The sequence below is a fragment of the Anas platyrhynchos genome, chromosome 5 (genome assembly GCF_047663525.1).
Source record: "Anas platyrhynchos isolate ZD024472 breed Pekin duck chromosome 5, IASCAAS_PekinDuck_T2T, whole genome shotgun sequence".
Lineage (NCBI taxonomy): Eukaryota > Metazoa > Chordata > Aves > Anseriformes > Anatidae > Anas > Anas platyrhynchos.
This window is the reverse complement of record NC_092591.1, coordinates 4,550,688-4,565,623: the sequence shown is the minus strand read 5'-3', so window position 1 is coordinate 4,565,623 and position 14,936 is coordinate 4,550,688. Positions and strand designations below refer to the sequence as shown.

Below are 14,936 nucleotides of genomic sequence, written 5' to 3'. Positions count from 1 at the left end.
TTCACTGTTTTTTGACTCCTTTGGAGTCAAAGACTTGGAGATTGAAAAATGAAATCCCCAAGTCTTTGAGGCTGTCCCTAATTGCACTGCTCTGGTAAATTCTGAAAAGTCCTGACTCTCACAAGACGCACGATAGCATCACAAGTTCTAGCAGCTGACTTCAGAGATTCAGGCTGGACAACACCACCTCCACCTTCCAGGCAGAACTAACCCGCAGAAGACCAAAAACCAGGCACAAACATTGCCTGGACCTCCCCACCTCCTGCTCGTGGCCGCCAAGACCCACCACAGCAACAGTGCACGTTTTCAAAGCTTGCAAAAAGGCCACCAAGCTTTTGAGCCTGCAGGCCAACAGCACCTGAATTTGAGAGTTCTCACATCTTTCAGGTTCTTAGAAGTTTAGCAAAAATCAGCAACTGAGCACAGGAAAAAAAAAAAAAACACAAAAAATTGAACAAGTTCCCAAAAGAAACAACTGCTGGAAAAAAAAAAAAATACCTTGCTAAGGTATATAGCCCAAGCTCGCCAAAGAAATCAGAAACATGTGGCTTCAGACTGGCCATAGCATGCGCTGCCTCCTGTCCAGCAGGAATGCTGTTGGGAAGATCCAGGGTAGATTAATTCAGCTGCCCACACAGCAATTTGTTTGATATGGTTAGCTGTCTCAGGCTGCTGAATTCAAGTAATCCCTCTGGAGGAAACAGAGTGGGGGCTAACTGACATAAAACCCACGGAGGAAGAGGGGGAGCAAGCGATGGCAGCAGGAGATTTTCCAGAATAATTCCGCTGCCAGCATCCCCACGTCCACGCTGGGGCTGAGGGATTTCAGCAAGTCCAGCTGCCAAATGAAAAGAAAAGGAGATGACTGGGGTGCTGTACTCCACTTGGCATAAAGGGCCAGATTTCCAAAAGCATCTTTTCAGATCAGAGCTCACGTTTGCACAGCAATCACCTCCATAGGACTTCCAGTTGGAGGACACTGAAACAGCTCCGAGCCTCACTGTACATCAGGGCAGTTTACCTTGAGAAGAAGGCTCCTCTCCTCTCCATCACTCCAAGGAAGCCCTGCAGTTAGCTCGGCCACACGGTGCTCCCACAGCCCTGAGATTTGCATTCCAATGTTTTAGGGACATCAAAAGTGCCATATATTACCAGAGACTGAAGAGAGGTAGATAGTAGAAGCCCCACTGTCCCACCCTCACCTAAATATGACCCAAGCAACTCAACTTAAAAGAACAATCACCACCACCTCCCTCCCACCCCTGCTTTGGTAGCAGCTCTCCAAGTTTCGGGGTATTTCCTTCCCACTGGTTTCAATTATGCTCAGCATTTTTTTTTCCCTTGCTTCCCTACACACAGTTTTCATTCTCACCACTTTCTCTCCAGTTTGACAGCAAAACCTCATCACAGCACCTTGCACTCGCTATCAACTCAGCCTGCCTGCAACATCCCAGCCCTCACGAGCCCTTTGCTCCCCCTGTGTGTCCCCAGAAAGGTGCCTGCTACCAGTTTCACCATTCTGAGAAGTGAGAAAGAAAAAGTGCCCTCTACCCAGACAGGAAAACGCCTTGCGGGTAAGGGGAATAAGAACACACAAAAGTTTCGTTAAAAAAAAGAAAGCACGCAGTATTTCTTAGAACTCTTTTCGCTGGCAAAAGATACAGAAAAAGGAGGGAAAACACTTAAAAAAACTTTAGCAGACAAGATGTATGCCCATTTAACCAGGTACCATGCATACAACCACATCTGCAAACAAACAGCATTACTCAGGAGCGTGACAACACTGCAAGTGCCACCTCTCTCCTAACCACAGACACCACCCGTGGCCACTGCCCCGACAGGGCAGCACCTCCCAGAATAAACTTTAATTTGTTGTTGCACAACAGGAAATGGTCAGTGTTGTCAACACAGCCCCAGAAATGCCTTTATTGACCAGCAAGGCACAGGGAGGTAAACGAGCAGCAAGCCGCCCCTTCCACAAGGGTCTGGAAAAATATCCTGACCTAAGGTGGAAAATCTTTTTCAAGCTGTGAACTGCTCCATTGATAGATTTCTCAAAATATGAGAAGGAAAGCCGTGTCTTCCTTCCAGCCCTTTTCTATGGGCTGGTCTCTGAGAGCTCTGAAAGCCCATTTTGCATCCTGCAATGAATTACTGAGACACTTCTTACAGAAATCAAATCCTATGAATGATTCGAAGAATGCAACCTCTATTGGTGGTCAAAGCAGTACACTAAACATTCTGGAGTAAGGATCACACCCAAAGAAAGGCTTGCAAAGTACAGGTGTATTTTTGCCCCCAAAACTGTATTAATATGAGATTCTGTATTTACTTACAGAACTCCCCCAGAAGGGGAAAAATACATGGACTTCTCCCCCACCACCAGCCAGATGTTCCCTATCGAGGAGCATCTGCTGGTGGCCACAGCTCTTTCTGGCACGCTGACATTGATGAAGTTGCTCATTTTCCCTAGTCACCTTCAGCCCCACAGTTCAAGAACAGGTCAGGAGCTCACTGCGTGACTGCATTCATTTAACTCTGAGATCAAACCTTTCGTGCAGGGAGCGTGTCGATGGATCAACTGGAGGAGCAGATCTCCAAATTCTCTCTGCTGCTTACGGGGAGCAGCTCTAGGCCACTTCCAGAAACAGAGACGTTCCTGCTTTCTTTGGTCTGCAGACAGTGCTTCCTAGACAAAAAAATCCCCTGCTTTTGGAAATTTAAGCTTTACGGTCCACTTGCGCCTAACCAGCTCCTCAAAGATCACGAGACAGACTTGGCATTATTAGGGTTACCAACTCTTCCCCACCACAGTAGAAGGGAAGGCTAAATCCATTAAGAAAAGAGGCAGATGTCTCGCAGGAAGGGCTGCTCCCGTAGAATAGGAACCCTACTTTCATTAATTAGGTTGGGTTAGGACAATAAAGTGATTTATGCGAACACTTTACTTTTCTTTGTCGGTAGTCAAGCTGACCGACACCACACTGACGCGTGCAAAATTAATGACAGCAGCAGCGCCTTCATGAGTTAACTGCTTGCCTTCTTGGCTGCTGGCCTTCGGTTTCTTTTCTGAAAAATAAAACCACTCAGGGACATCAGACAAAAGTTCTTGCAGCTTGAAAGCAAAAGGAAGCTTTATCTAGCGAGGAAGGAGTCCTTCTAAAGAGAAGAACTTATTTCCACTGAATTTCTGGACTGCCTGCCAGAGCCAGCAGACATCAGCAGACATCACGTGTGGACACATTTTGCCCACATCAGGGGAGCGTGGCCACTTCAGAAGTTTCCCAGCAATTTATGACAATTTTCAGTCCATGCACCGTTAACTAAAAACCAGTTGCAGTTTTATTCTGTCTCGACTTAAACCCAGCAGTAATCACCCAGAATTACTCCTTCTGCAGCGCCGCATTTAAGTAACACGGAAAATTTACCCTGACCTCTAGCTACTGATACGGCTATTATGTATATTGTCCTCCAGCCTTCTGCAGAGAAAATAAGAGACATTATCATGGAAATTTTATGGGCTCTGTGTGCAACAGGAGGGGCTGAAATGAGGTACCAGAGCCACGGGCCAGCTGCTTGCCTGCATCTGCTTCCTGCCCAGCCTTCAAGGGTCTTCCTTCCTCCCCTTGTCAGCAAAATCTAGGCTTTAAAAAGAAAATAAAGATAAATACCAAGGCTAACACTTCTTATCTCTAATCTTTCAGGTGTCAATATCCTGAATGCTCTGAAATGGTTAAAAAGCAGCCCTCAAGAGTCAGTAAGTGCAGGTAAGGAAAATTAATGTCACCACAAAGAAACGGACTGAGTTCTGCAGGCAGCTCTCAGTACTCATTGCCAACTAATATTTCAAACACATGCAGGTGCTGCAACTACCTACGGGGAAAACTTTTCTTCAGGAGGTGGTAAGCTGAGCACAGCAGTGCTGGTCTTCTGCTTCTAAGCTCGTGTTTTTCAAACAAAAACCACAAGCGTGGAAAAATATCACAAATCCCCTATCGGTTTCAGACAGCTTTGTCTGTTTGTGAAATGATCTCTGTGCTAACAGTGACAAATATTTAAAACTGAGGGGGAAAGTTAAAAAATATACGCATGTAACAGGTCATTAGATGAACTATTTTTTTAATGGTTGAAAATCTGTTAAAACCCTACACGTGTGGCACTGTCTGAGCTCACACCCCACCCACAGGCTGCCTCTCCTCGAGCACAAGGCAAGCCCCCAAACTCAAGGTAGAGAGGCTCAGGGTCTGTGCAGACACAATTGCAGAGTACACCACCTCTGAGCATGCCTTTAGTCCAGGGCAGACTGCTCCTCAGACAAAAAGCAGGCGTTCAAAACGCACGGCTAGGCTGCTGCCTGTATTGCAGGGATGAAAGCGAGGTGGCCAAACCCATCATTAGTGCAGCCCCAAGTCCTACCTTAGCACCTAGGACTCCTGGCCAGATGTGGTAAAGCAACCCGAGCTGTTCTGCTTTGTAATTCAACGTATTAAAAGCAGCCTGAAGCAGGTGCATTTTTATCCTAGCAGGCACAGCTACACAACGTAGAGCCTCGGGAACTGTTTGGAGAGTCACAAACTTTTGATAGTTGTGAATCAACACCTGACCTACAAAACCCATCAGTCACTTTCCTCCCAGTCTGACCTTTTAATTTTTCTAACCCTTAAAGACTTCTAATTTCCCCTTCCGTTTTCTTTTAAGTAACATCACATTGCAAGTGATCTTTCAGGCATCTTTGAAATGGAGCCTGGAAGCTCTCTCCCCTTGGCCAGCTTGCTCCGTTTCCTCCCCCAGCAGACAGGAGCTGCAGACAGCTCAGACACACACCACAATAAGCCACGACAGAGTCAGATGCATCAACCACCCACAGCATAACCATGAATCCAAAAGGCTCCTTTGGGCAAATTACTGCCTGCACTCTGCTTTCTATTGCGACTGCTCCAGAGCTGCCTGCTGTAGTTGTGCACTGAGCACATCACACCTGCTTTGCAAGCCCAGCAGACACACATTTAACCACTGCCCTGCACCGAGTTTCATCTATTTGATGTGACCTGACCTGGTTTTGAAAAATCCAGGAAGTCTCAGGCTTTGAGGACATGCATATCCCTGGAAATTTTGCAGATCGTGTACTGAGAGCCAACAGTAATTTATCCATACTTAAAAAAAAAAAATAATAAAGTCATAGCACAATTTCTCACTTATTCCACTGTGTATTCTCTTTTCATTACCTTCACTGTTCACTGCAGACACTATGGGACGTGGCGTAGTGACGGCACTCAGTAGGTCAGGCTGATTCCCAGACTTGATGATCTTGAAAGTCTATCCCAACCTAGACGATTCCCACCCACTGCATTACAGGTTAGATTTGCATGTACCTGTCAGTGCAGACTGAAGTCATTTTTTTTTATCTTCTTCCAGTTTGGAGGAATGGTTACACTACTTTTTGGAAGACACATTTGTTCCCATTTCAACTTCAGCCCACCATGCAGTGATATCACTGTCTAGACGTATGCAGGCATGAATTTGACGGGTGGTTTCCACAGGATATTTCACAGTTATTTGTGCAAAGGAAGCAAAACTGCCCAGGAAAGCAGGACCAAAGAGTTGGGACACGCTCCTGGTCAAGATACTGCTTTTGGAAGACCTTTTACTTCACAACAAACATTTAAGGTCCTCTATCTGCAACAAACAGGGAAGAAGGAAAGAGAAATACCTGAGCTACGCCAACAGCCACAGTACCTGGTCACACTGCTAGGGCTTCTGTAGAAATAAGGTTCACTGCCATGGTGAAATGGAGCTGGTTCCCATCATAGCAAGGAAGCCTAAGAAACCTTCCCATTCAAAAGCAAGAGAAGCTGAAGAGACTGGAGTTCTTCTAAAGCAGACAATACAGCCACTTTGCAGAGAAATACTAGAAGGCTGACTGGAAAAGAAGCCCACTGCACTGAAAACTACATGGAATATGCTGTTCACTGTAGTAAGATCACATGCTGAATACCACTAAGACTTCCCCTGATATGTGTGGCCTCCCAAAGAGAATCCTGACCCCCAAACCCTTGGCCTTAACTCACTATGGGTAGGATTTCTTCTGGAAGACTACAAGCCTATAAATCAAAAACATGTCGGCATAAACATGATTTTGCCACAGCAGCTGGAGCACATCCCCCCCAAACTGCCGATACAGCCACCGAAGTGTCAGTAATTAGGGAAGGATGCAGCAGCGTTTGTAGCAGAGGCTCTGGTGCCAGCAGCCTCCCATTCATTTATATACATCACGAACAAAAGCAGCAGATGCCTGGCTACACTTAATGTATTTGGCTATGCCAAGCACACAAAATAGCCACAAATTAGAATCCTCAACTAAAAACATGCCAAAAAATAGTTAAAGTCCCCTCAAGGGTTTCTATCAATACACAGGCTGAAAGATTTGTACACTCGGCACAGCAGCGCTGAATGCTTCTGTGAATCAAAGCAGCCACGAGCACCAATCTGAGCCTGCCAAAGGAGAGCACATAATAACAAGATGAGAGGCTGCATATCATTCTGTAGCTTCCAGAAACCATAAATTCAATCTGACACAAATCAATTCTGCATTAAGACAGCCAAAGACTCTCTAGACAGTTACCTTAACAGACCTGTTAAGCAGCTGTACAAAAATCCCTCAAGAGGAGGAAAAAAAAGAAAAGAGATGTGAAGTTACTCTTGCCAAAAAGCCATTTAATGCTTATAGAAAGCAGTTAAGTTTTTTTTTTTAAAGACAACAAAGGACAGAAGTTGCTTTCTAGACTTCACACTACAGCTCAAGTATTGTCCCAAGAGAAGGCAATCTTTGATAGTTTGATAGAACAAACCCAAAAGCGTTCGGTTCTTCTTCATTGGCCAGGTTCCTACAGAAATTGCAACGAGTCATTGCAACAAACCAGACTTTATAGTGTTTTCCTTACCACCAAAAAGAATTCCTGCAGAACAGTTCAATTGGTACTTGACCAAGCTGGACAAACATTGATAGCAACCGTCGGAGGAAAAGCAAATTAAGCCCACCTTAAAGCATCCTGGCACCTTGCATCCTTGCTGTAAGGCATTTGGGGAGCGGAAGGGATCCTGTAGGATGTCTCCTACCTGGATGAAGATCGGTCTGACCAGCAGGCTCTCGGTGTACGTTCAGATGCTACTATCCAAGTTGAAGAAACAGCGTGCCAGTTAATGGCATGCATCTTGTATGCCCCTTTTTTTAATCTTTATGAGCCTACAGTAAGAAAAAAGTACTTCTAACCGTTGCAGTCATCAGTTAGACATATTCCCAAGCACCTTCCTGTGTAAAGTTCAGAACTTACTCACATTCCTTACACGCAGCTCGGTATATTTAAAAAAAAAAAAAACACACCGAGGCTTTTTTTGTTTAAACTGTTTGACTAAGCTACTGAAGAGATTTAAGCCATAAAGTTAGCACACTAAACAGGAGTGAAAATGCAATCCTGATTTATGCTGCTGCACAGAAGTTGAAAAATCAACCCGCTAACAAGTAGGAAGCAAGGAGCTTGCTGCACTCCTCGTGCAGTTGCCAAGCTCATTTCCAAACATAACTGGCTGCGAGCCCCTCTGGTGCTGTCTCTGGATCTGCGCAGAACTGACAACAAGCCTGGCCCTGATTCACAGACTGTGTGTTAAAAAAGAAAAAGTTATGCAGGGAAATAATTGAAGCCCCTGTCTTGATGCAAAGAGGCAGTGTCATGGCATCTCCTAGCTGGTAAACTGCAGAGGATGCTGCGAGGGAGAGGTATGCATCCCACTCCTGGCCACCCACCCCAATTGTAAGAAGCTGCTAACAACCAAATTCAGGGCTCATTTATCAAAGTGTTTTGTCACTTGCGGTCACTCTGGGTATTTTTCACAGTCCAGGCTAAACAGATTTACAAGATAAATTCAATACTAATATAGAGAGGTTCAACCAAAAGGCAATTATTTAATCCCTTTGCCTGGTTTATCAACTTTGGTGTGGAATATGAGCTAAAAATCTGGGTATCAACAGTAAGCTACAGAGTAGAAGCAAGTACAGAATAACTTACAAGAATGAAAGCACCTGTGCCAAAATACGGGGAATGTCTACTGGTAAACAGCTCTGATATCGGAGCAGAGCCAAAAAAAACTTTCCTGGTCCAACACTGACCACCTCTGTGACAAAAACATCATGTCCTCAGCCCCACCAGAGCAGAGCACCGGACCTACCTGATCATTTGGTTAAACTTCGAAATTCAGGGTGTGAAAGGGTGAGCACAGGGCAACCAGCACCCAGGGGAAGTCAAGCCCGAAGATGGATATTTAACGGAGTGGCCACATCTGTTTCACTTCTGTCTGATAAAGACCACCGCAGCCCAGCACTAGCCTGAGCTGGCAGCAAATCCCTCCCTCCGTGGCTTTGGGAAGGAATAAATTTAGCTTACGCTAGATTGAACTGAAGGATATTCTGCAGCCCAATTCCCAGTGTTCGCAGAAAGTAATTAGAGGATTAGTAGCCTCTATTGGTCTGCGCTCCTGTTATTCTCATTGTGTTCTCAAATGCAAGTTTCCTATCATTTTTCAGTAAGATTGATTCAGGTGGGGGTGGGGAAGGAAAATTGATGGCCCTATAATTTAAATGCACCGTGCCAGCTTCAAAACCGAAGCTGCAAAGATTTGTTTTAAAAATAGGCAGCGCTGGCATTTGGGCTCAGCAGGCTGCGCTGGACGCACTCGCATGCAGAAGTTACCCCTTATCTCTTCGGCAGTTTATTAAAATTTAAAGCAAGCTTTACAGAAAACTTGCTTTATATGAATATGTAACATTAGATAAGAGAATGTCTCTTCAAAATCCGGGCAGCTCACACGTGATTTTAGCACTGATTTGACCCGTGTGCCTCCCTCCCCCAGTCACACGAACGTAGCCTCGCTCAGAAATAAGTGAGAGGATCCTGTCCTGTATTAACACATCTCCTCGGGTGTACCTCCAGCGATAAGCTCAAGTTATCTGAACACGGGGTCAAAGTGATATCTCAAAGCCTGGAGGTTCGGAAGCAATAAAAAAATTAAACACATAAAAGGTACAGCATAAAAATGAAGCCGCAGTAACCAAATTATGGGATACTTCTCCATTTCTGTGGAAAGCAGCAGCTGGATGTACCGGATTTAAGATCCTATATTAAATGAAATAAATGCTGAGAAGAAATATTGAAGTGACATAACACTCTTCAGAGGCCCCCTCTGTAAATAAGGCATGGTTTTGATTAGTGCTCTAGAACAGCAAGTGCTCCTAAGGATAAAGCAGTCTGCTTTTACGTGGAGAACCCAGAAGGCTTATGGAAATGCTTGCAGCAAAATGCACTTCAAGTTCTTCCCCCCGCTACCAGAATGCCTGGGTACAAGTTATTAGATAAAGATTGATCATTTCTCCCAGTATTAACTGATTTAAGTCATGCTTTTTGTTTGGTGGTTTAAGCTGTTTAATTTCTTAAATCAGTTGTTTAAACTAGCTTTGAACAAGTCTGAAAATCCCCACCGCAGTCCAGCTCCTCTCGTGGTAGAGCTTTAAATCCTACTGAGCCTCGTGATCGAGTATTTGGCACTCAGTGCTCTCAGACTGCCCATCGTAAAGGACATAAATGACTTCAAGATAATGACCTGTATTTAAGAATTCACAGATCTGAATATACAAGCTATTGTCAAACAGTTTTAGTAGCAGCACTGGACACATTTCAAAGTTAAACCAGGTCCCAGCCACAATTTGCCAAGTTTACAAGTAGCTGCTTAAAAAAAAAAAAAAAAATGGAAAAAAAACCCTACCCAAATACTTCTTTTCTTACCACCTTCCACACTAGCACAGCGCACACAGCACGAGGAGCCTATGACACTTGCTGGTACATCAACCACACCATGCTCCAGCTGCAGCTCTGAACTTCCAGAAGCTTTTGCTGCAAGGCTCCTGCCTGCAGGCAGCACACGAGCTGGAGCCTGCAGGCTAAGAGAAGAGCATCGCTGCCTACGCGCTTTGCACATCGCCGAGGAGATCACCGCTTTCTCCCCCTCACTTCGGAGCCCATCAGCCCAGCTCCTGCCAAAGGAACAGCTTGTGCAGAAGTGCCCTCACCTGCCTGCATCCCAGGGAGCTGTCTGAAGGGCAGCCTGTTCCACCTGCACAGCTGGGGCTGAAACTTTACCCCTCGACCGCTCGCGTTACACAGGCTCTCAAGTTCATTTGGCACACAAAATGAATATAAAAATTCAACTGCTGTAAGCTACGGACTGATGTTCGTAAAGTTTCAGAGCTTCGATGACTCCAGCATAAAAATTGAAGTGTTACAAATCGCCCAATCGATGACTAAGTGTCTGCTGCAGATAGGAACAAAAGATTCCTTCCCTTCTGCAAGCCCCGCTGCCAAAAAGCCCCATCACCGAAGAGCTGCTGCATGAAAGCGTTCCAAGTCCTGCATCTGGTATTTTTGCACTGTCCCCTTCCTCTGCCCCACCTTCACCTCCAGGCTTCTCTGCCCTCTGTGTGCTATTGAGTAATTATCTATTGACATGGGCTGCGTGACTTGGAAAACCAAGTTACATGTGCGATACATTAATTATATAACATATAAAAAACATAAAGCACTGGAATCACATGGCCTTGGATCAGATTCCATGACACGCTTGGAACATCTGGATGCCATCCAAAGGGATCTTCAAGGACACGACGTACAAATAGCAAGTTTTGGGGTGAATTAGGAACCAGCTACCAGGGCCTCCTAGGAACAAATATCTACACATAAGAGATCAGGTTATTTAACACAGACAGTAGAAAACTAATGAATAGGCTTTTTTTTCCCCACCAGAAGTGACAGCGAAGATGAAATTGCAAAAAAAAAAAATTGAACAGCCGCCACTTAGCTGAGCTAAAAGTGATTTAAAAATAGTTAACATGGGAAATGTGCACTGCAACCAACTGGTTCTACCATAAAGTACGAACGTAAAGCTACAAAAGCCAGCGAGATGACTAATTAATGACAACAGATGAAAGTGACAGTCCAGATCAAATGCCAGATAAAAATTAAGAAATTTTTTTTTAAAGCAAAGATAGTAAATGGAAATGCAAAGAAAAATGTAATCTCTTCAAAGTCAGTAACTGAAGGACACGTTCAAATTTGCATTTAATAAAATTATAACTGAAGACAGCTTATCAGTTTGCATAACAAGCACCCTACAAGCTAGCACAGATTCACTTATCCCTTAAAAAAACAGAATTTAATAACACAGTATTGTTGGAAAAACAGAGACCACACCGAGTGCAACACCAACACAAAAATTCTTTTATACACAGATCATCACACAGGTAGCTAGCTTTAAATAAAGAATTACTTCCAGAAAAAAAAGAGGAACTCCTGTTCAGTTCTTCTATAAATACCTAAGGAAGGATGTTAGCCTTTGTAACTGAATGTACTCCATCTGCAACGTGACTTCAAATAACTTACTGTCCCAGAACGTTTTGTCCAACAGACCCCTTATGGAAATAATTTCTATACTGATTCTCCCACATTTAAGCTCTGTGATAATTTCATTCAACTTTTTTTTTCCCCAACTACCTTAATTTATCCTCATGTCAACCTCAGTTGTTTTTATATACGTAATATATTCATAGGTAACTAAAATAAGTCATTTAGAACATCTTTTTACCTAATTATCTTATTCTGACCTCTTCCTTTCTGTACTTAACAACTGATTTAAAATAGATTTTATTCAAGAGATTCACTTTAAGTTCAGCTAGGATGGACAGCCCAGGGATCTAAACTGATAGCAGATGCTATAGACAGAAATTTATAAATTATAAACCACTTTACACTGCATAGAGCACTGTTCCCATAGAGCACTGTTCCAATTTTCAATCTTTCCCAGGTCAGATGCAAGCTTCAGTTTGAGGAGGGGTTTGGTATTGGAATTTGTTCTTGAGCCTCTACAACAACAGCAAATAATCTCTTAAATCTCTACTCTGTTAAGGATGGCCTGCATCTGCTTTGTCTAATGAGGCACCAGAAAGAGAAAACCCAACAGCTGAGACTCTTCCTCCACATCCACGCAGGCACAGGCTTTCACCTCCTTCCCTGCAATACGATGCCTCCGCAGACAGAGCTGAACCAACAAATCACATATGGGCTATAAAGCCAGCAGCTTCCTTTAATCTTCCAAGACTAAAGCTCCCCAGGTTTTCCATCCCCATTGTGCACACATATTACTCCCCCCCCAGCATAGCACTATTATTTTCTACACCTGAAAAAAAAGAAAGCCTCAGGTTTGGCACTCACTCACAGCCACCCGTAATTTGTTTTTATGGCATCCTTTACCCTCCACATCCAGCTTCACGGAATGCCAGCGGTGCGTGCTTTAACACACAGGGGCATCTTCCATCACCAAAGACAACACTACAGTTTCTGTGGTATGACTTATTCCCCCCAAAAAACAGACTTCAAAGAAAGCAGCAGACACCTGCTTCAGAGCAACCGAATGCCTTGGCACACTTGAGGGCTCTCCTGGAGAAATCAATATTAACTAACTCAGACTTTAAAATTTATATCTAAAAATTTATCTTAAAGCCAGCTCCAATTTTCCCCATACCAGACATCTTCCAATTTCATCCAGTTGTTCTTGTAGTGGGTTTTATAAGTGTAGTTTGGCTAAAACCTTCCTCAAAACTGACCCAAGCCAATTTGATCGCTTCAAGATGGAATAAATCATCTTCCTTGCCAGCTTCTTCCAATAGTTAGCTATTCCCTAGCTAAAAAGCTTCCCATTTGGAGTTGGCTTCAGCGTCTAGCTCTCGTTATCGACCCTCCTGGTAGAGCAGGATGCCTTTCAGCATCCCGTGTGCTCGTGGCTGCATGCTAGGAGCGCTCAGCACTCCGATGAGCGGAGCCGAATGTGCTGCAAGGAGCCCCGGCGCTGTGCCAGCAGCACGCTCAAAGCGCTAGGCAGCTGCTGCGCTTCAGAGACAAACCTGTGTGCGAGCCACTTTCTGCCACCCAAGTGGCAGTTTCTCCACAGACGCAGTGAGTGAACTTCAAAAAGCAGCTAGTTTAGGCCGGCGGGTTTCATTTGATGCCATACAAGTCGGTCTCTCTCTTTTTCCTGCATTCATGTCGTTTTTGCAACTCCTGTTCGCATCCTCTTCAGTTTTCTGAAATGTTTTCAAAGAGCTGAGACCAGAACTGCACACAGACTTTTGTTAAGCAGCCTCAGACCATACGATGCTGCCATTCCCTCACCCCTACGTCCCTTTTTATCCCAGCCCAGAACTGTTTGACCCCTTTTTACTGACTGCAGAAAAGCCTAGTTTCCAAGACACAGTCCCTACAGCAAGAGATTGGGACCTGACACAGCCTCTAAATATTTAGCTGTGATAGTTGGATTAAAACCAACATGCTTTTCGTTTTTGTATTTGAAAACCTACCTCACCAACCCACCCAGATCTCTTTATGCAGCCACCTTTATTATTTGCCCTTCTGACAGATGAACTGCTACTGGCTTTGTCAAGCTAGGGTAGGTTCCTCCCTTCAATTTCACATGGTCCATTTAAGGCAGCAAATTGCTTATCTCTATGGAATCCCATTAGCAACTGGCTCAGGAAATTAAGTTTCCTTAATAATTTCTTGGGATTTAAATGAATTAATAGTCAGCTGATAATGGTTAAGATATTAATACCACACGGTGCTTCTTCCCATTTCTTCTTCACTTCTCACACCAGTATATAATTAGAAAAAAAATCTTAAAGAACGAGGAAAACACAACACAGTCCCAGGTGCAGGACCCGGCACTTGCTCTTATTGAACTTCATGCGGTTGGCGATCGCCCAGCTCTCCAACCTATCCAGATCCCTCTGCAAGGCCTTTCCACCCTCATTCGAGTCCACAACTCCTCCAAGTTTGGTGTCATCAGCAAACTTGCTCAAAATGCCTTCTATTCCTACATCCAGATCGTTTATAAAAATATTGAAAAGTACCAGCCCTAAAATGGAGCCTTGAGGGACCCCACTGGTGACCGCCCGCCAGCCTGACGCAGCCCCATTCACCATAACCCTTTGGGCCCTGCCCGTTAGCCAATTGCTCACCCATCGTATGATGTTTTTATTTAGCTGTATGGTGGACATTTTGTCCAGCAGAATCCTATGGGAAACCGTGTCAAAAGCCTTGCTGAAGTCCAAATGGAAGAAATGGAAGAAAACAGTGTATAACACCAGAATGTTTAGTTTCCACTGCTCACAGTACATCTTCCCCCCTCTCCTCCTTGCCAGGAGCCTTAACAAGCTGGGATTTGCATGGAGCCAGATCCATATATTGACATCCTCACCACAACATGTTCTCTTAAGACAAATATTTTGGATAGAGCTCCCTTAATCACCTCTATTTCTAAAAATAAATATTGAACAATAGGTAGCATTCACTTTCCAGGCATAGGCAAAGCATTGTAGATTGCAAATCCTGACTTCAGTAAATTCTTTTGAAATGATTAGACAGACGTTCCTTTGCCAAACTGCTACAAACATATATAGGAATTAAATATTTGTTTGCCTGACTTGTACTCTTCACTTAATTGCTGACAAAGATACCACCATACACACTGGGGAAAAAGAAAGAACTATGGCCTATGAAAATGCAAAAAAAAAAAAAAAGCAGTCATTGAAGTCATAAATGAAATTTTAGTATGAATTATACGCAGTTTAATCATTTTAAAGGGTCTTAAAATGTCAGGCACCAAACTGACATATTCTTACGTAGTGGAAAGCGCAAGCATCAGCTAGTTTTGGTGCCTATAACCTAATGCATCTTTATTAGAATTTTGCTCCAAGACTCAAACTTTGATTTTGATAGCTAAAATTGTCAAATGAAAGAAGGTTTACAAAGCATTATGAAACGATAGCGCATTACCTGAAAACA

The 14,936-nt window shown here is 43.9% G+C and overlaps 1 protein-coding gene across 3 annotated transcripts in view; it reads right to left on the bottom strand.

The window, feature by feature from the left end:
- PELI2 (pellino E3 ubiquitin protein ligase family member 2) overlaps positions 1-14,936 on the bottom strand; it is a 75,169-nt gene that overhangs the window by 20,353 nt on the left and 39,880 nt on the right. Inside the window, exon 1 of one of the 3 annotated variants that reach the window (XM_072038130.1) lies at positions 9,814-10,041. The exons of the other annotated variants lie outside the window; for them this stretch is intronic. Coding sequence (XP_071894231.1) covers positions 9,814-10,026 — 213 coding nt within the window. The 5' untranslated portion in view covers positions 10,027-10,041. Of the gene's footprint in view, positions 1-9,813; positions 10,042-14,936 lie in introns of those variants that run through there. 3 annotated transcript variants of the gene reach the window in all.